Source organism: Rhinoraja longicauda, chromosome 11 (genome assembly GCF_053455715.1).
Source record: "Rhinoraja longicauda isolate Sanriku21f chromosome 11, sRhiLon1.1, whole genome shotgun sequence".
Lineage (NCBI taxonomy): Eukaryota > Metazoa > Chordata > Chondrichthyes > Rajiformes > Arhynchobatidae > Rhinoraja > Rhinoraja longicauda.
Window position 1 is genome coordinate 45,440,399 of NC_135963.1, and position 21,203 is coordinate 45,461,601.

The following is a 21,203-nucleotide window of genomic DNA, read 5'->3' on the forward strand; positions in this document are numbered from 1 at the left end:
ATACTGCTGACCTATAACTAGGTTTTACGTAAATAAACAACTGAATAGCATAAATTAAGGTAAAATTTAACAGTCAGTGGTTAGCAGCTGCCCTATCAATTTAACAAAGTGCAGATGTACCACAGACGGTTAGACTCTCAACAGACGAACTCCCTGCTCCTCGCAGGATAATCTGTTCAAGCACAGAATTATTGAAAATAATCCAATCCTATGACATTTGTGGTTATTTGCCCAAGGCAATAACATATAAAAAAATAAAAAGATCTGCCTCAAATTTAATGACCAGATCCAGTCCCAAAGAAACTCAGAGAAAAATAAAAATGGTTTCAGAGTACAAATGATAGCAACGCTATTGATTGTGACATTTAGTCTGAAAGGTACTTACATTAGCTACTCATCAATAGTGAAACATGTGTTTCATGTTTATTTGGGGCAGATTTACCATTTAAATGTTGACAAGAATTAAATGGAACTCAAGAAAACGAACACAACTTTGTAACTTTCAGTTCCACTACAATAAATAATTAGAAAGAGAATGAGCATTACGTTGTAGAAGAACTGGAGTGAACAATATATTGACTGGTGTAGGAAGAAACTGTAGATGCTGATTTACACCAAAGATAGACATAAAATGCTGGCGTAACTCAGCGGGACAGGCAGCATCTCTGTACAGGGTGACGTTTTGGCTCGAGACCCTTCTTCAGAGTGAGAATCAGGGGAGAGGGTGACACAGCGATGTGGAAGGGTAAGATGTGAAAACGAGAGATCAAAGTGATAGGAGTAGAATTAGGCCATTTGGCCCATCAAGTCTACACCACCATTCAATCATGGCTGATCTATCCCACCCTCCTAACCCCATTCTCCTGCCTTCTCCCCTTAACCCCTGACAAAGGGGTTCAAAGGAAACGAAGATCAAGGAAAACGTAGAATAGATCGTTGTGAGCTAGGGGAAGGTGACAATGAGGCATACAAAGATAACATTTAATCAGGCAGACAGTCAAACTACTTGAAGTTAGAGAAGTCAATATTCATACCGCTGGGTTGTAAACCGCTCAAGTGAAGTATGAGGTGCTGTTCTTCCAATTAACATCGGGCCTCGTCAATAAATTAAGTGGCATTAATACAACATGGAAATTATGGTGAGGGCCAGAAATAATGATATCAGTCATTTTTTTGTTAATTTGGAAAGGGTGTGGCTCATCCATGGTTTCATGCCCAGAAAGCCATCGGATAATACAGAGCAGGTCGGGAGGTCAAAAGAAACAATGAACCAATAAGAGATAGGTAGAAACAGCTTGCAGACAAAACCTGGTTTCATGGGAGCAAGTAGATTAACTTTTCCTGGAGATATGTGGCCTGCATTCAAATTTGTTGGATCTTCCACATAGATCAGAGCCATGAAGATGGCCAATTAAAAACAGGCAGAAAAGAGGATGAATGCTTCAAATGCTTCGGAGAAACCATTTAAAAAGGGAAGACATTTCTGAAGAAAATAAACTCAGAATTTGGACAGAGTAATTTCAATGCTAAGGATGTGGAACCTGAATTAGAGGAATTTATACGATGAAACTTTTGAGGAACAAAATCATAAATAAAACACTGATGAAGTTCCAATAACCCTTACATTAGGAGGGATAATAACCAGTGTTAAGGATGTGGAGGATGCAGAATTTCAGCCCTACATTTAAGACATCCTTTTTATAAAACAAGATCAACAAGAGTTGGGGGGGGGGGGGGGGGGGGAGGGGGCACGAATGGAGGGTGCAATTCCAGTTTCAGTTTTAAGGAATCACTAGTTATGTGAAAGGGATATCAGTGGGAGAACATTGGTGCAGGATGTATTATAGTTAATATAGTTGTGAAATAGGACGAAAATCAAAAAGGGGTAAAAGTTTTATGCTGGGATAAAATCAATTTTATTTGGTGAGTGGATTAGCAAAAATGGACTGGGATCAGTTATTTGATCTATGATATGGGAATTATTTAAGAAAGTGGTTCAGAGAGATCAGGTTCCCACAAAGATGAAATGTGGGATTCCAAATAAGGAATTCTGCTTGTAACTAAATGTAAAGTAAGTAGGATAAGCAGACCTCCCAACATTTGATTTTACAAATTCATAATTTTGATGTGCAAAATTCAGAATTTTACGTCAAAATTCATAATATGGCGCGTAATGCAACTTTTCAGCAAAAAAAAGTATGCACGCCAAATGCGCATATGCATTGCGCTACATTCATGTGTGAAAAACGACTATTATTTACAACAGTCTGTAGTTCTTGGACTACATGTACAATGTCAGGCCTATCATGAGTATACTCTGCTATTTATAGAAAGGTTATTGAACAGAGATACTTTTTGCAACACAAAGAAAAAATTGTTTTGTTTTGTCTTTTCTATTTTGCTTTTTCCTTACACATCCCAATTCTCTTGGTATTGAATAAAAGAACAATAGTCATAAAATGTATGACTAAGTTATGAAGAAAGAGTTGATATACGCGACTCGATTAAGCAAACGGATGTACTTGTTGAAGTAAATTTGCACATTAATTGATAATCAGCCCAAAAAGGTGGTAATTGGCTTTTCTGCTGTGTTTCATATTTTAACTCCGTCTTAATTAATTAATATAGTTATATAATCTTGCACTTAAATTTAACATTTACTCATTATAGTTCCATCACTGATTTTCTGGCACTCTTGGTTCCAGAGCGTTGCTAGTTTATCCAGCTGGCCAAGGAAGTTGGCTATGGGGATAGATGTGCTAGCTCCAGCTGGGCTGGAGTTCCAGAGCCCCAGCCGCAGGTTGCAAATTCAACCCACCAATCGGCCATGGAAGTCCAGATGAGTTAGAGATTGGCTGCGTTGCCCAGCCTAGGTGCCACATTTTCGGGGAGACTTCCAGGGTGCGGGGGATTTCTTGCCAAACCCCTAGCGACCTCTAGCGGCCGAATTGACAAATTGCAATTACCGACTGTTTTGCGGAAAAATGTGAGGCAAAATCGGAATGGCGGATCTAGCCGACTGCGACGCCTAAGAAACGGAGTCCCCCAAGGCTCAGTACTGGCCCCCATGCTCTTCAACCTCTATATCAGCGATCTGCCACGCACGACCTCGCGCCAAGGGTCCAGAAGTCATTTTTTTTCTACACACGTTGCTGCTTAGGCCATGTCTGGCAGTTATGCATTAAGTTCTGTGCATCACACTTGAGAAGGAAGTGCATGCACATTGTCTCGAATAATATCTGAACTTCAAATTTTAAGTTACTATAAAAGATTATTGAAAGTTGATTTTATCCCCTGGAGTTAGTAAGATTCTGGATTTAAATGAACTCTTCAAAGTATGAACAGGAACTGAAAGATTAAAATTACATTTATGATTGACAGCAAGGTTGTGCAGGGCTCTACAAGTTTCACCAATGAGGGTCATAGGAAATGGTGTAGATTGCAAAGCTTTTTGTATCCCTTTAAGGCCACTGCTCCTCTATATGTGATTGCTCTGGCAGAGGCAAATTCCCTGCAAGTATCTTCATCTTTCTCTGCAGATTTTAGAAGAGTCAACTCTGTGCCTGCTAGCATTTCTGCTATGCCTTCACCAAGACATTTGTTCACAGGATTATCTTCTTTGCAGAGCTCTGGAAGGTCAAAAGATCCAAGGAAACACCAACAAATTTAAAATTAATGTGGACAATACATTGCACGCTGTCCGACACACACTTTCTATTTGTCCTACAGATTAAGAAGGCTGAGTACGATCATCAGTAGGTTTAAAAAGCAAACAGCTCGTTCTCATTGTACTACAAATCTCAGTGACATTGGTGACAACATAAACTAATTTGGCCTATTAATCAATGGAATAAAAATCTGAACGGCTCTATAAATGGTAGTCAATCAGTTCTGACATGTTGCTGCCTGGTTAGCAAAAGCTGAAACCTTCCTTTTCACTTGGAGTTTAATAGAAGGGTCAACAGAAAGCCCATGTGTACACCACAAAAAGATGTCTGCAGGAAATCCTGTGGTAACAATGAAATTCCATCAATGCTAACAGAATTCAATACAAGTGATTGGACATTTCTTTGCTCTGAAATCAAACTGTAATGCCCTGCAGCAGACTGTTCAATACCTGAGAGTGGGAAGTTCTAAACCAATTTATTCCCGAGATGAAAGGATAACTTGGTCAGCTCTAAAAATAAACACTGAATTTTTTTTATTTTTAAAAAAAGTGGCCTGGGGCATTGGGATTAGCCATTAACAATCATTATTGAGTTAAGACTAAGCGAAAACAAATAAATGTTTATGGGGGGGGGGGATCCATCCACAACAGCAGGACGAAAACCATGTTTACTAACAAAAGAGGACATCAGATGTCCCAGTGTAGAAAGCTTCATCTTGGGAGCAGATATGGTGGAGATAGAGAAACTTAGATTCGGGGTTGGCATTCTTGCAAGAAGCAGGATGAGAGGAGGTGTAGTCCAGATAATGGTGGGAGTTGGTAAGTTTGTGGTATATGTCAGTCGATTGTTTGTCCCCTATTATGCAGACAGAGAACAAGATAGGGGAGAGAGGTTTCAGAGATAGTACTAATGAATTTGAGGGCAGGGTGGAAGTTAATGGCAAAGTTAATGAAATCATAGAGTTCTGCATGGAAAGAGGGAGCTCTTTTAGGCTTTTTTCAAAAACTGGTAGTTTTGTGCAAAAGATCCACTCCCCTATGACATTGACTCTTTACAATTGCTCTTTACATTGCTCTTTCCAACAAAAAAGGAACAGAATTCTGATGGATAAAAATAAAAATTAAAATAATACTGCATTTAAAACTTGTAATATTTAAGATTTCAAGTGAGTTTATTGATCATATGCACTGGAGTTGAACTGGTACAATGAAATTCTTACTTGTTACAGCTTTACAGGCAACAAAAGTAAATATACATTAAATGATCAGTTATTCCACGTAAATCAGACCACGATCGTGCAACAACCAAAGTAATGTAGATCAACCATATTACTACAAAGTCCATCGTAGTTTAACGCTGAGGTAAGGTTGTGGTAAAGGTTGTTCAAGAACCTGTTAATTTATGGGAGGAAATTGTTCTTGAACGTGGAGGTAATGATTTTCAGGCTCCCTGGCAGTAGTGAGACGAGAGCCTGACAAGCGTGGAATGGGTCTTTGATAATATTAGCTGCCTTTGTGAGGTAGTGCTTCCTGTAGATCCCTTCAATGTTGAGGAGGCCACTCCCAAGATGCACTGGGCGATATCCACTGCAGCCTCCTTCATTCTTGAGCTTTCAAATTACTGAGCCAGTAAAGCAACTAGTCAGTGTACCCTTCACCATTCCCATGCTGAATCTCCTCAAACCTCTGAGGAAGTAGAGCTTTCTTAGTGGTTGCATCAATGTGCTGGACCCAGGACAGATCATCACCGATGTGTATGCCTAGGAGCTTGAAGCAGTTGACTCTTTCTGTCTCTGCCTCTCTGTGAAGACAGGTGCCTGGTCCCTCAGCTTTCCATTCCTAAAGTCAACAATCAACTCTAACTCCTTGTTGTTGATAATGTTGAGAGCAGGAGTGTTGCTCTGGCACCACCCAATCAGTACCTCTCCTGTACTCTGAGTTACTGTTACCTGCTATTTGTCTAACAATGGTGGTACAGTATATTTGCCAGATTTAAAGATCGTGTTAGTGAACATGCCATTTCCAATTCATACTGATTGTGATCTGTCGGTGAGGAAGTCGGGGATCCAGTTGCTTAGGGAGCAGTATAGACTCAGTTCCCTGAGTTTAACAATGAGTTTAGAAAAAATGATGGTGTTAACGGTCAAGTTGTAGTCATGAACAATGGCTTTACATTTATGTTCCTATTTTCCAAATGGCCCAATGCAAACTGGAGAGTCAGCGAGATTGTATCCACTGTCGATCTGTTGTGGCAGTGGGTGAATTGTTGCTAGTCCAAGTTATTATTGAGACACGAGTTGCTTTACAACAAATCTTTCAAAGCGCTCCATCAGAATGGACATTAGTGCCACTGGTCAGCAATCAATGAGGCATGTCACCTTGCTTTTCTTGGGCAGTGGTATTATGGATGTCCATCTAAAGCAGGTGGGATCCTCAGACCGTAGTAGTGAGAGGTTGAAGATGTCTACAAAAACTCCAGCCAAAACTCCTGCACAGATTTTGAGAACGTGGTCAGGTACACTATCAGAGCCAAACCCTTTTCGAGGGTTCACCATCAAGAAGTATTTTCTGACCTCGGCCTCAGAGACCGAGATCCTGTGATCTCAAAACGTGAGTAGAACGCATTGAGTTCATCTGGGAATGATGCATCGCTGTCACTTGAGCTATTCAGTTTTATCTTGTAGGAAGTGCTGGCATGCAAGTCCTGCCACATTTGTCGAGCATCTGTTTGAGGCTCCAGTGCAGGAATCATAATGCTTTTGCCTTGTCATCCTACAGTTATTTTCTACCCAAAATATTTGTGTTTAATTTGTGCAGTACCTTCTGGCTCATGCTGAATGTTCAAGGTGATTTCACACCTTGTTACTGAGTATTATTGTGTTCAATATGCCTGAAAAACTGCAGTAAATAAGAATGTCGTTGTTCCAGTTCTGGTGCATATGACATTTAAACACTCTTGAGTAGCTTACTGATTAATGTCCTTATTTTAGTATCTGCTTCTCTAACTTATTCATTAATTTAATTTAGTTCCCTATCTTATAAAGTATAGTGCAGAATATTTCCTAATGGATTGTCAAGGTGGACAAATTCATCACCACATTCCGTGAAAACTGTTAAACTAGTCATTCAAGGCTTTTGACAGAAAATGGGCATACATGTTTAAATAATGTTTAAATCAGAACTACTGTGATCCATATTTAAATTTACTGAATCAGTCAAAGTACTTTTACAATGCGATTCACTTAATCAAGGACCACATAAGTTTGTTCAGCGACCACTGTTCTAATAGCTTTAAAACAGTTATGGATAAGGACATGGCTGGTCCACAACTTAGTTCCAAATTGGGGCAGGGCCAACTTTGATGTTATTAGACAGAAGCTTGCAAAGGGGGAACTGAGTACGTTGATGGCGGGCAAAGGGGCTACTGGAAAGTGGGATACTTTCAAAGGTGAGATAGTAGGAGTTTATGGCATGCATGTTCCTGTTACAGTGAAGGAAAAGGAATAAGGAACCCCGGATAACAAAAGAAATTGAGGTTCTGGTCAGGAAAAAGGAGATGATATTGGTCAGGTATAGATAGCTGGAATCAACAATATCCCTGGTGGAATACAGGGAATTGAATGGCATAAAGAAGGAAATCATGAGGACATAAAAGGGGCATGAGGTCATTTTGGAAAATAGGATAAAAGAGAAATAAGATAAAAGAGATATTATAAATATAGCATGGGAAAATTGGCTAACTAGAGACAGAGAGAGACGCACAGCACCTGCTCCCCTGTCTGCACCGAGTTTTTAAATTTACTTCTGGGGAACTGCTTAAAAATTCATGCTTGTTGGAATTCATCCTACATTTAGGAAAATGCAGACACGAAAGAGGGCAATATGCCATGATATTCCATATACATTACAAGGATTTTAACATCTAATGGTGCTAAAAGAAGAATCACTCAAGACCACGCATCGGTTTCTATCTTCTTTTCCCCTATTTTTCTGTCTTTTGCGGGTATACATATTCCCAGTTTGTTTCAGTCTCTCTACTTCTGTTGCCATATGTCTCTTCCTTCCTTTTTCCCTCCTGCAAGTGTCCATGTCCACCTGGATATCTCCATATTCTATTTCTCTACCTCTCATGTGTCTCACTCCTGCATGGTTGACTGCGGCTTCCCACTCTCCAAGGATGACTTTCATATGGAGCATAATTTAAATGGTCAGGGTGCAATGTTCTCTGGTGCATCTCAAATAAATCAGGAAATGTTCAGTAGCTTTGCAGAGCAGTTTCTATTTTGTCTTATTTCAATACCATCTACCTGTTAATGATAAACTCCACCTCTAATACCTGGCTGCTGGATCGTTGCTTTCTTTAATCACATTCCTACTCTTTTTTTTCAGTCCACTAACTAATCCTTAATCCATTCCAGTGTATTATCCACTATAATGTGCAGTCTAATTTTGTTAAATATTTTTAACATTGCACCTTAGTGAAGGACTTCTAAAAGTTCAGTAGTTCAGGTTATCTGGTTCATCATATCTATTCTGCTAGTTACAATCTGAAAACAAAATTGTTAAATGGATTTCATAAATCCATGTTCACCTTCCTCAGGTACAAATAGGAGGCGGCAAAGTATCACAATGCATCAGGTTCAATTCGGACTTCTGGTGCTGTCTGTGTACTTTGAATGTTCTCCCTGTGGTCACATGAGTCTGTTCTAGATACCCAAGTTTCCTCCCCGACCCCAGCCCCCCCCCATAAAGTATGTGGGTTAATTGGCCACCATAAATTGCAACTATTCTTAACGTGAGCAGCAGAATTGGGGATAAACGGGTGCAGTTGAGACAGGAGTTGATGAAAATGTGCCAAGAATAAAATATGACCAATATGACCAATGCAAATAGATGTTTGAAGGTCAGCATGGACTTGTCAGTCCGATAGTTGACTCTACGACTTGTTATTTTTCATGTACACTTTCACCTCTTCCTGAAGAATAGTTCAGTTTTTAATTTACTACTAAAGCCTGACCAACTAAACTGATCTACAGTTCAGTGTCTTTCTCCCTGCTTTCTTAAATATGATTGTCACCTATGGATCTATGGAAGTCATTCTATAATGAATAGAACATTGGGAAAATTACCTTCATTTATCTCCATTTCCACCTCTCTCAAAAACAACCTGCAGAGCATATGGTCCCACACATTGCCTTTCAATACCACTCATTTAAAAAAATCAGTTATTCACTCGAGACCAGTAAACCTCCACCGTGTCTGGGAGGAGTTGTCTCTCTTAATTTGTAAAAAAACATCAAATATTTGTTTGACATTTCCAGATTTACCAATATAATTTTTCCTCGTGTAGTCTGTGAGGGGCATATTAACCAGGTAATCTTTCCCTTTATGTATATCCAAAGAAGCAGTAATAATTTGGTTTTTTTTAATGCTTATCATTAGCTTGCTCTTCTATTGTGCATTCTTTTTGTTTATCAACAGGTAAGTAATCCTTAGCTAAATGCTGATCATAGAACATAACGCAATACAGCACAGGAACAGGCCATTTTGGTCTGTGCCGAACAGGATGCCAAGTTCATCTCCTCTTCATATCCCTGCATATCCATGTGTCTATGCAAAAGCCTCTTAAACACCGCTACTGTATCTGCTTCCACCACCACCCTGGGCAGCATGTTCCAGGCACCCACCTCTCTCTTTGTAAGACATTTTCCCTGCACATTTCCCTTAAATTTTGCCTCTCGCACCTTCAAGCCATGTTTTCTATTCTTAGACATTTCCACCCCGAGAAAAAGATTCTGTCTACCCTATCTATGTCTCTTATAATTTTAGATACTTTTATCAGGTCTCCCTTCAAACCTGATCCTCCAGACAAGAGACATCCAAGTTTTTCTCCTTATAACTAATACCCTCTAATCCAGACAGCATTCTGGTAAATCTCTTCTGCAACCTCTCCAAAGTCTCCACTTCCTTTCTGTAATGGGGTGACCAGAATTGCACAGAATACTTCAAAAGCAGCCTAACCAAAGTTTTATGAAGATGTAATATGATTCCCTGTCTCTTATACTCAATGCCCTGACTGATGAAAGCAAGCATACCATACACATTCTTTGTCTTGCCATTAACTGTATATTTTACATTTGATCTCCTAAAGTGCAAAATCTTACACTTGTTCAAATTAAAATCCATCTGCCAGTTCTCTGCCCACTTCTGTAACTGATCGAAATCCCATGGTATCCTTTGACAGCCTTCCTCAGTGTCTGCAACTCCTTCAGTTTTGTGTCATCTGCTAACTTATTTACCAACACATCTACATTTATGCCCACATCATTTAGATATATCACAAACAACAGAGGTGCCAGCACAGATCCCTATGGAACACCACTGATCACAGACCTCCAGCCAGGATAACAACCTTCCACAATTACCCTCTGTCTTCTATGGGTAAGATAGTTTGGAATCCAAACTACCAGGTTAGAGTGGATCCCATGCATCTTAATCTTCTGGATCAGCCTACTACATGGGACTTTAACAAATGCCTTACTAAAATCCATGTAGACAACATTTACTGCCCTACCCTCGTCAATCACCAATTCCTCTTCACCAATTCAAAACATAATCCAGTCTGTAAGACGTGACCTGTCGCTGACAAAGCCATGTTGATTGTCCTTAATTATTGCATTCTCTTCCAAATAGAAATAAACCCTATCATGAAGGAACCTCTCCATTAGCTTCCCTACCACTGATACGAGGTTCATCATATTCTGGATCGTCTCTGCTGCCCTTATTAAACAAAGGAACAACACTGGTTAAACTACACTCCTTTTGGACCTTACCTGTAGCTAGAGGAGATGCAAAGATCTTTGTCAAAGCCCCTGCAGTCTTTTATCCCGCCTCCCTAAATAAGCTCAGATTTACTGTTTCTTAGCCAAAGATTTTTTTGCAGTAGGCTGCAATTTTAGTTTAGAGCCTAATAAATAAAATAAACTTTACATCACCATTTGAGTGGCAGCATCCAGTTGGTGCCTTTAAGCATTGGTGGTCTGTTTATTTCACCACTGAGTCATGGATTTGTGCAGCACAGAAATGAGCCCTTTCCCCAACTCGCTAATTTGATGCCTATCTCTGCTGTAACAGGTCAGCAACAGTCCAAATACCTGTCCAAATCCCCTTTATAGTGCTGTCATTCTGTCTCCCTTTACTACTTCCTCGAGCAGCTCATTACATAAAACCACCACTCTGTGATAAAGTTGTCCTTCAGCTATCCTTTTAAGTTTCTCCCCTCTCGCCTTAAACCTTGCGTTTTAGACTCCCCCACCCTAAGAAATATATATATAACTACCCTATCTATGCTCCTCATAACTTTATAAACTTTTGTAAGGTCATTCTTCGGCCTCCTATATTCAATCTTCCTTTACAAGTAAAGCCCTCCATTCCAGGCAATATTCATTCCAGTGAACATCTTCTTCCATTGCCACCACATCCTTCCTGTAGGGTGGTGATCAGAACTGTACACAATACTCCAAGTGTGGACTGACCAATGTTTTGTGCAGCTGCAATTTTTGTGCCATATAGAAAAAGGCCCAATGCTGAAGTTAGAACTTGACATGCAAGAACATTAGATTTAATAGCAGTTTCAGGTGCAAGAAAAAAGATCAGATGGAAAGTAATGCACCAATGTAGTGAAGAGGTGTCCAGTAGCTATAGAAACATCAGTTAATTCAATTTTTGTTTGCTTCTATCATGTCCTCTCATACAGTAAGGCCTGCAGTTTTCTAACAAACTTTTTAAAAAATCCACATCGAGCTCCTTCTCAAATTCACAAAAATTATATCAATTGCACTGCAATTTCTTTAAATAATGCTTTCTAAAAACATTATCATCGTACATGTTGGTTCTGAAATTCCAATCAGCACTGCACTAGATGTGCAAGGACGATGTTTGAAGATATTCTGCAGAGCTGAATCTACATAAGTTTGTAGGATTCCAATGCAAGTCTATATGGATGGGAACAGTGGTTCCAATTGCACCTTAATTTCCCTCCATTTACTCTTCCTTTGTTGCTGCTGGTCAGACACAATCAGAAATCAGAGAACACATAAAATGGTGCCATGATTATCGTCAAATGTCTTGAGCAGATAATAATATCTTGCAAATAATGTGACCGTGGCATTATAACACAGGATAATAGGATGACAGGATATGAATGTTTAATGTGTTTGTCTTGCATTGAAGTTCCTTCTTTCAAAGTAGAGATAAAAATGTGCAAGTAGGACCTCAGACAAAGGGATTAAGTAGCTGAATGTTAGCATAACAGTGTTCTTATACTAAGATCATTTGACCACCTGATGAACTTTGTCCATTTCTCCAGTGCCTTACCTGGCAACAAATAGCTCCTGGTCTCCTTTGCTGCTGCTATCCAAAGGGACTCCTGTAGTACATACAGAGAGAATACATTACAACGTTGAAAAGAAAGATCATTGAAACCTGTTTTAATTACCAATTATGTAAAATGTTCAAAAACAAATTAAAGAAATATAGGTTTATCATTTAAGCAAAAGGAAGACTGTATCCCTGGCTCAGTGAAAGCTCAAAAGAATAAAGAGGACAGTATGGCCATCACTCCAGTGCACCTTCATTTCCCTCCATTTACACTTACTTTAATGTTACTGATCAGACACAATCAGAAATTGGAGAACACAAAAATGGTGCCAGTAGTTTGGGTTCATAGCTACTGTTCATAGCTACATGTTATGTACCTGGCAATTCGTTTAATCATATAGGCATACGGGTTTAGTTTCGTTCAGAGCTATAGCATGGAAACTGCATCGCTTTGAGATGTGGGAGGAAACCAGAGCGCCCGAAGGAAACTCATGTAGTCAAATGGGAGATCGTGCAAACTCAACACAGACAGCTCATGAGATCAGGATCATCTGGTGCAATGAGTCAGTAGGGCTACCAGCTGCACCAATGCAGCAGTTGAAGGAAGATTTTCCAACCAAAAGGAGCATGACAACTATGTGACAACGCAACACACAATGGTGTAATTAAACAATTCAAGGCAACTAAAAAACAACTTACGACCAGTCAGTTTATGAGTGATCTTCTCTGCCAGTTGGCTTCCATGTGCCAGTTGATCACGGAAGCTCTGCCCCATATAGTAATCAATATCATTTGCTCTGAGCAACTCCTCAAAGGACTTTGTGGTATCTCCCAGGTGTTGTTTCAGTAGGTGGCAGATGCCTCTGCCCTCGCGCATCTTCTGACGGAGGTGGGAGAGCTCTCGAGCCTGGATCTGGATCAAACAGTCGTATTTCCTGGAATTCAAAGCAGAATTGAATAATGAGAAAAAAAGAAAAAAGATCAGATGGAAATAACGTAGCGATGTAGTGAAGGGGTGTCCAGTAGCTATAGAATCAACCCTATTTCAGCATACAAATCTATGGTGACGTTTTAGTGTAGTACCAAGATATTACAGATAGTTCTGTTATAACACGACAGCTGATTTCCTATTTTGTTTGTAGATATTCCCCAAATGTGTTATTGGGGCAAAAGGGAATTAGGAACTAGAGAGTTTCAGGCTCGCAGTAACAACATTATTTTTCTGCAGGATTTTTAAGAAAAGGGTCTTTGTAATACTTAGAAGTTTAATTTTGTCACTGAAAGCTAGAAATAACACGACCCCATGATATATCGTTTAATTAAAATGCTTTCTTTTTTCTGCTTGTCAATTTGCAAACAAACTTTTAATTAGTTCTCTAGTTCCCAATAAAAACCACATTATTACCAATTTGGCCTGCTCAAAGGATAGTATTGTAGTGAGTCCGATAGCGATGGATGCTGCAGTCAAAGTTTATTATACAGCTCTAAAAACCCCGTGACAATTCGCAACACTCAAAGCTCTAGACTACTACTTAACGTCTTACCTAAAAGGGGTCCAACGCTAGACTGACGAATCTACCGCGCTAACCCACCTCGTGACCTCGCTGGCCAATCCGAGGGTTCGAACCCTTCCAACCAATCCCTATGTCCCTACATGACCCCCCCCAGAACCCTCGATACCGCCCGGACCGCCCGACCCGAACACGTACGAAGAGGGGAGGCCGGTACCGCCAGCGTGGCAGGAGGCGGGAAGGGCCCCGCCGATGGAGACGATGGGGACTCCTTTGGAGGGGGAGGGAAGGTGGAGCCCGCCGATGTAGGCGATGGGGGCGTAGCTAGAAAAGGCAGAGTGAACCCAACCGAGGGCGGTGGAGGCACGAGGGGTGAGGGAAGGGACACAGCTGGGGAAACAGGTGTGCCGGCCAGAGGTCGGCCCTGGCGAGGAGGTTGGGCCACCAGCACGGGACGGTCCTGGTCCAAGTGGGCCGGTTTGAGCCGGGAGACAGAAACGAGCTCCTGACGGGTTCCCACCTGTAACGTAAAGGTAACCGTCCCCCTTTTCAGCACCCGGAACGGGCGCTGGTAGACCGGCTGTAGAGGGGGGCGATGGGAGTCCCGCCGGAGGAAAACGAACTCGCAATCCTGCAAGTTCTCCGGCACGTGCACTGCTGTACTTCCGTGACTGGAGGCTGGGACTGGGGCCAGGCAACCTACCCGCGCCCGGAGAGAAGCCAAAACCGACGGGACGGACGACGGCAAGGGGGAGGACAAGGGAATAATGTCACCCGGCACCCGCAGGGGTGAACCGTAGACAAGTTCCACCGAGGAGGTACCCAGATCAGCCTTAGGGGCCGTGCGAATACCAAGGAGGACCCAGGGGAGCTGGTCGGCCCAGTCAGGGCCGGTCAGGCGGGCACAGAGGGACGCCTTCAGCTGTCGATGGAAACGCTCTACCATCCCGTTAGCTTGGGGATGGTAGGCGGTGCTCTGCTGCAAGCGGGACTCATACAGCTGCGCAAGCGCCGCCCAGAGGGACGAGGTGAATTGGGCGCCCTGGTCGGTAGTGATGATAGCCGGGACGCCGAAATGGGCAACCCAATGTAGCACCAGGGCCCGTGCACAGGAGGCCTCCGAGGTGTCCGACAACAGAAGAGCCTCCGGCCAACGAGTAAAACGGTCGACCACCGTTAATAGATGAGTATAGCCCCTAGAGTAGGGCAATGGACCAACCAAATCCACATGGATGTGGTAAAAACGGACGGGGGGAACCACAAAAGTTGGTACGGGGGCTGGACGTGGCGGTGGACCTTGGAGGTCTGGCACGGGACGCAGGCGCGGGCCCAAGCGGCCACCTGCTTCCGCAGGCCGTGCCAGACAAAACGGGCGGCCACCATGGCCGAGGTCGCCCGGATGGACGGGTGTGCAGGCCATGAATGGCCTCAAAAACCTTACGCCGCAGGGCGGTCGGCACCACCGGGCGAGGAAGGGAAACGTTGCACCAAAGTGTGGTACCTGTGGGGCCACACGCCACCTGTTCCAACCGCAACCCCGAGGCTGCGGAGGCGTACGCTGAGGCAGTTCCTTCCAGGCGCTGAGCCTCCGCTAGCTCCTGGAAATCCACCTTGCCCCCCACCGCAGCAACAGAGGAAGTGGCCGGCCGGGACAGGGCGTCAGCCACGGCGTTAAGCTTACCCGCGATGTGGCGAACATCGGTGGTGAACTCAGAAATGAGGGTGGACGCCTTTGCTAGCGGGCCGACCACGGATCAGAAACCTTCGAAAAAGCAAACGTGAGGGGTTTGTGATCCGTGTAGGCAACAAAAGAGCGGCCCTCCAAAAAAATATCGGAAATGGCGAACTGCTAAATAGAGGGCCAGGAGCTCCCTGTCAAAGGCACTGTATTTCAGCTCAGGTTTTGCGAGCTGCCGGCTGAAAAATGCCAGAGGCTGCCAGTGACCGTTGACCTGCTGCTCCAAAACCCCACCCACCGCCACATCTGAGGCATCCACCGTCAGGGCCGTGGGGGCAGAGGAGCGGGGGTGCACGAGCATGGTGGCGTTGGCAAGGGCCTGTTTAACTGCGGCAAAAGCCGCCTCTGCAGCTGCGGACCAAACCAACTCAGCGGGGTTACCCGCAAGGCATTGAAAAAGGGGGCGCATGATCCGAGCTGCCGCAGGCACAAACCGGTGATAAAAATTCACCATGCCCACGAATTCCTGCAAGCCCTTGATGGTGGTAGGGCAGGGAAAGGTTAGGACGGCGTCCACCTTAGCGGGCAAAGGAGTGGCACCGGCCGATGTGACCCGGTGACTCAGGAAATCCACCGCGGACAGGCCGAATAGGCATTTGGACGGGTGGAGGATCAGGCCGTGGTCTTGCAGCCTCTGGAACACAGTGCGAAGGTGGATCAGGTGCTCTGGGACTGAACGACTGGCAACCAGAATGTCATCGAGATAAATAAATACAAAAGACAATCTGCGACCCACATGGTCCATGAGACGTTGGAATGCCTGAGCCGCGTTTTTGAGACCGAACGGCATGCGCAACCACTCAAATAAACCAAATGGGGTAATTGTAGCCGTCTTGGGAATGTCCGGTGGGTGGACAGGGATCTGATGATATCCCCGCACCAAATCGATTTTTGAAAAAACCGTAGCCCCCTCGAGGCTGGCTGAGAAGTCCTGTATGTGAGGGATCGGATAGCGGTCAGTCCGGGTTGCAGCGTTAAGACGCCGATAATCCCCACATGGTCTCCACCCCCCAGATGCTTTAGAGACCATATGCAAGGGGGAATGCCGCTTCGAACATCATACACGGCTGATGGTCGCCAATCAAGGTTAGCATCTCCGTCATCAAAACCGACGGCAGCCGATCCCCCAGCTCCGGTAGGAGCTTCAGAGCCCGCTGGTTCTGGCTACAGCCAAAAGTCCTCAGCAGGAGCCTCTTGAGCCCCTCGTACTTCTCGGTTTTGGGGAGGGTTGGTCAAGTACCGTCCCACCCGCACGGCCACCTCGGGCTGTAGGCAGCTTACCAGCAGGTGGAACTTCTCTTGGTCTTCCTCCACCTTCTTGAGGTGGAACTGGGTCGATGCCTGTACGAACAACAGGTGCGGCTGATGGTCCCAGAACGAGGGTAGGTGAACGCCGCTGGCGCTCTGCTGTCCACTGTTTGCTCCTACCTGCGACATGCTCTTGTGATCTTCGGATCACGTTCGGGGTCACCAATGTAGTGAGTCCGATAGCGATGGATGCTGCAGTCAAAGTTTATTATACAGCTCTAAAAACCCCGTGACAATTCGCAACACTCAAAGCCCTAGACTACTACTTAACGTCTTACCTAAAAGGGGTCCAACGCTAGACTGACGAATCTACCACGCTAACCCACCTCGTGACCTCGCTGGCCAATCCGAGGGTTCGAACCCTTCCAACCAATCCCAATGTCCCTACAGTATTCTCTTATTTATCAGCCTGCGTTATATCCAATTCACGCTTTAGAAACACACATTAAAGTACATGTAATTTGTCACCATATAGTGTTGGGGTGACAAATTACAAATGTCGCTTAAAACTAACTTTCTGTTTTGAAATTCATCAACCACTTCAAGGTTCAGTAAGGATTTCTTCCAGTGTTCTGAATTATCCTCTCTCTAACAACGTCACAAGAATAGAATGGCTGGTTATTCAACGTTACTAATAGAATCTTGTGGATTGAAAAGTATCTTAAAGATGGTCTTAAAATAAGTGGTGATGAGGTAATCAATTTAAAAAAAACATATTCAGCGTGTGTTTCAAGTGAGAAGCACCATTTTAAAAGGAAAAGGGGGGAAAAAACGGTCAATAAAAGAATGATATTCTATATTTACCCTGACCAGGAGGCAATTTTAGCCGAAGGACCTGCCATTTTCACACTCTTGAGCTGTGATTCTAGACTGGTAACTCTGTGAATGAGCTTCTTTATTTCTGTGTTGGACCGCATCGTTGGTTGGCAATGGTCACCTCCATCAGACTGCCAGGCCTCGTCATCATCTTCCTGCTCATCAAGCTGCATTGCTTCAAATACATCACCTTGTGCAATATTCTGCAGTCTCTCTAGGCTGGAGGCATAATCACTAGTCTCTGAGAAGGAGCGGATTTGAGACTGCAGGCTCCGGATGACCTTGTCAGATTCAGTCAGTTGCGTTTTGAGGTCATCGACATGTTGGTGCAACATGGCAATGTCACTAAACTTTCCATCATTTTCAAAAGTAAGCTCCTTCCTCAGGCAGGACTTCATTGACTGTGGAAGGGAAAAGACAGGGTGGGAGGCAGAGGAGCGTAGTTTCCCTAGGGTAGAGTTTTGCTGGGCCATTTTCTCCTTTGAGGATGGGTACAATTGTTCTTGCAAATCAACTTCACCGTAGTCTGCATTAGGAAATAATACGAGTTAGTTTATGTTTTTCTTGCGTACAGTTAATTCCTCTTTGCTATAATTATTTTTATTTACTCTTCTTTGAACTGCTACATGCCTTAGATATCTCTTGATTATTTTGCCCACGAGACTGTGTGCCTGAGTCTGAGTCTGCATGTGTGTATGCAGGCTTCAATATCTGTGGTGTTACTTGAACATAACAGTTTAATCTTTCCCTTACTCAATATTTTGGCTATAAAACAGAAATTTCACAGCTCAACAAGCATGGTACATTAATATAAACTTAGTTTTGTGCCCTATGTAGGTTGTGATAACCATTGACTTTTCCAGCACTTCTGAGTTATTAAATAGCTTTTACAAAATCTTTCAATTATATATTAAAAATCCATCAGTGTTTGCGTAGTGAAACAAAAATGTTATATATAACTGTATGATATAAAATTGTGCAAAAATTATTTTATCCACTAACAGATCTTCACCATCATTGGACCAAACGCGGGCAGGTGGGACTAGTGCAGCTGGGACAAGGTTTGTTTCCACACTGTATCACTCTATAATTGTGTTTTTAAAAAAAAGGCATTTAATGGAGTTTAGACATTAGACTTTAGAGATACAGCGTGGAAACAGGCCCTTCGGCCCACCGAGTCCATGCTGACCAGCGATCACCCGGTACACTGGCACTTTCCCTACACTAGGGACAATTTACAATTTTACAGAAGCCAATTAACCGGCAAACCTGTACATCCTTGGAGTGTGGGAGGAAACCAGAACACTCGGAGATAACCCATGCGTCACAGGAAGAATGTACAAACTCTGTACAGGCAGCATTCATAGTCAGGATTCAAACTGTAAGGCAGCAAATCTACTGCTGCACCACTGTGCTGTGGGCACAGTGCTGCACTGTGCTGTGCTGTGGGCACAGTGCAGCACGGATGAGGCCTATTTGCCAGGAATTGTTGTGCAGCAAAAACAATTTTCCAAACAATCAATTTCAGTGAATTCAACACGTTAATGCCTTGATTGATGCAGCTCGGATGAGGCCTATTTGCCAGGAATCTGAAGGAGGCAGCACAAGATCAACCTGTAAATGTAGTCAATGTCGACTATAAAACAGTGATCACTAAAACTAAAGGGATCATTTGTTTATTGGGTTAATATTATCTAACATTTTGAAAGAAAGAAATATAAAACTCTACAATAAGATAGTTTTGCTTTATTTATCTTTTTCCTATCCTTTCCCAATTCAATTAAGGTATTGTCAGGCCCCACATGGGATTAGCATTTTACTGACTTGTAATCATTTGCATGATCATCTATATTTACATAATGTGGTCACCCCAATTATGTCCCCTGGAAAGCATGGAAACGTGGAGAAAATATAGCAAGAAGAATTTAAAGGTAGGGCTTTAATATTATCTGTAATTCTTCCACTTCTTGCTGTCTGAGTTCATAGCCTGGCTGGCAGGAAAAGCCATGGTAATAATATCTGGGTACGGATTTCTGGACATTTTATTGGCAGTGGAATTGCTGGGTCAGCTTCAGATCAAGTCTGGGTGGGTTGTCTCAGTTAAATTTACTTCACAATCCCAGCTACACTATGTTTGCCTGAATTTAAACTTATCAATAATATATCCCATCTCTCTGAAACAAATTTGCTTGACCTAATGTCCTCCATCTAAAAAAAATAGGTCCCCATTCCTTAGGGAAGCTTTCAGTTTCACCAGCCATTGCACAGCCTATGTGTCGGAAGGAACTGCGGATGCTGGTTTAAACAAAGATAGACACAAAAAGCTGGGGTAACTCAGCGGGACAGGCAGCATCTCTGGAGAGAAGGAATGGGTGACGTTTTGGGTCGAGACCCTTCCACAGCCTATCATGGGTTCTCCTCTGATTGTGGTCTCTCTCCTTTCTCCTAATTACCAGAGATTTTTTTTTCTTTTCCACTGCCTTTTGACAGCCTATTTATTTTGCCAGTCATTTGGTGAGATGTGGTTCAGGTTGTCAGAATTTGTGCAAATCTGGTTTAATCAGGAACCTTGGCTATTTTTCCCCCATTATCCACACCGTTGCACCTTCCAAGCTTCATCTAATCAAACCTATGTAGTTATTATTAATGAAACACCCCTTATCAAGGAGAACATAGCAAGATTGTTCATAAATACAACCACATTATCAGATCATTAATTCATTGTTTGAATCACTTACTTTGTTGCAAAATACCTCAGATTGTTCTCTGAATACACTCTGCATTCGAGGACAACCGGATGGTATTATGTCCAGTGCAGAGAATGTCCATTTATACACCACAGGAACTAATTATTTTTGGCAATGTTCAGAAAATTAATGTTTGAAATACCAAGCTTTGCTATAACTTTCTTTTAAAATGCCATGACTGAAATGTTCCCTGTTTGTCTTCTGATGTGAGAGAGGTGGGGTCATGTCATAAAGGATTGCTTGTGGTAGGGATGATGTCGTGGAATGACCCGAGGTCATTTAGATATTATAGCTTATAACTAATCATGTATTGTCTTTCTACTGCCTGGATAGCACGCAACAAAAGCTTTTCACTGTACCTCGGTATACGTGACAATAAATTAAACTGACTGAAACTGACTAACTAATCCCCCTCCCCATTTTGTTAAGATGCTGTTGTTAAAATCTTCAAGACATCCAAATTCCACACTACTTCATCTCCCCATCTCCCTGTAAATATCTATCCAGATTTATTCTATTTCTCTTTTATTACATTTAACCCACTGTAGCTGTAATTAGCTTGACTAAGTAATATTCATTTTTTGTTACAACATGGAAGAAGGCCATTCGACACTTTGCATCCATCCCAGCTGTTAAAGTAATCCCATTCCCCTATTTACTTCCATGTAACCTATTCTCTCTCATATACCCATTAACTCCCCACTATACTATAACCAATTAACCTAATAGTGTGAATTTGCAATGTGGGAGGAAAACTGAGCACCCAGAGAAAGCCTGAGTGGTCACAGGAAGAATGTGCAAAACATTTCATAGAGAGCACCTGAGATCGGGAATGCACCTGGGTCATGTAGCTATGTAATAGTAGCTGTGCATCACACAGCCCTTGAATAGAATCGTGTTCAATGAAAACTGTGTAGTGGTATTTCATAACAACACTGTTAGGCAAAAAGAGCTCACAACAATATGAGAGCATGGATAGGGTAGATAGTCAGAATCTTTTGTTGAGACTGGGGGAGTTTAAAATTAAAGGGCATAGC

General features: G+C 42.7%; 1 protein-coding gene across 15 annotated transcripts in view; it reads right to left on the minus strand.

Annotated features, from left to right (window-relative positions):
* Positions 1-21,203, minus strand: part of pde4dip (phosphodiesterase 4D interacting protein) — a 367,097-nt gene that overhangs the window by 54,270 nt on the left and 291,624 nt on the right. For all 15 annotated transcript variants that reach the window (XM_078407559.1, XM_078407562.1, XM_078407548.1 and 12 more), the window contains 3 exons: positions 17,408-17,945; positions 12,746-12,981; positions 12,044-12,095 (listed from right to left, as the gene is read on the minus strand). In XM_078407559.1, the coding sequence (XP_078263685.1) occupies positions 12,044-12,095; positions 12,746-12,981; positions 17,408-17,945 (826 nt within the window). The remainder of the gene's footprint in view (positions 1-12,043; positions 12,096-12,745; positions 12,982-17,407; positions 17,946-21,203) is intronic.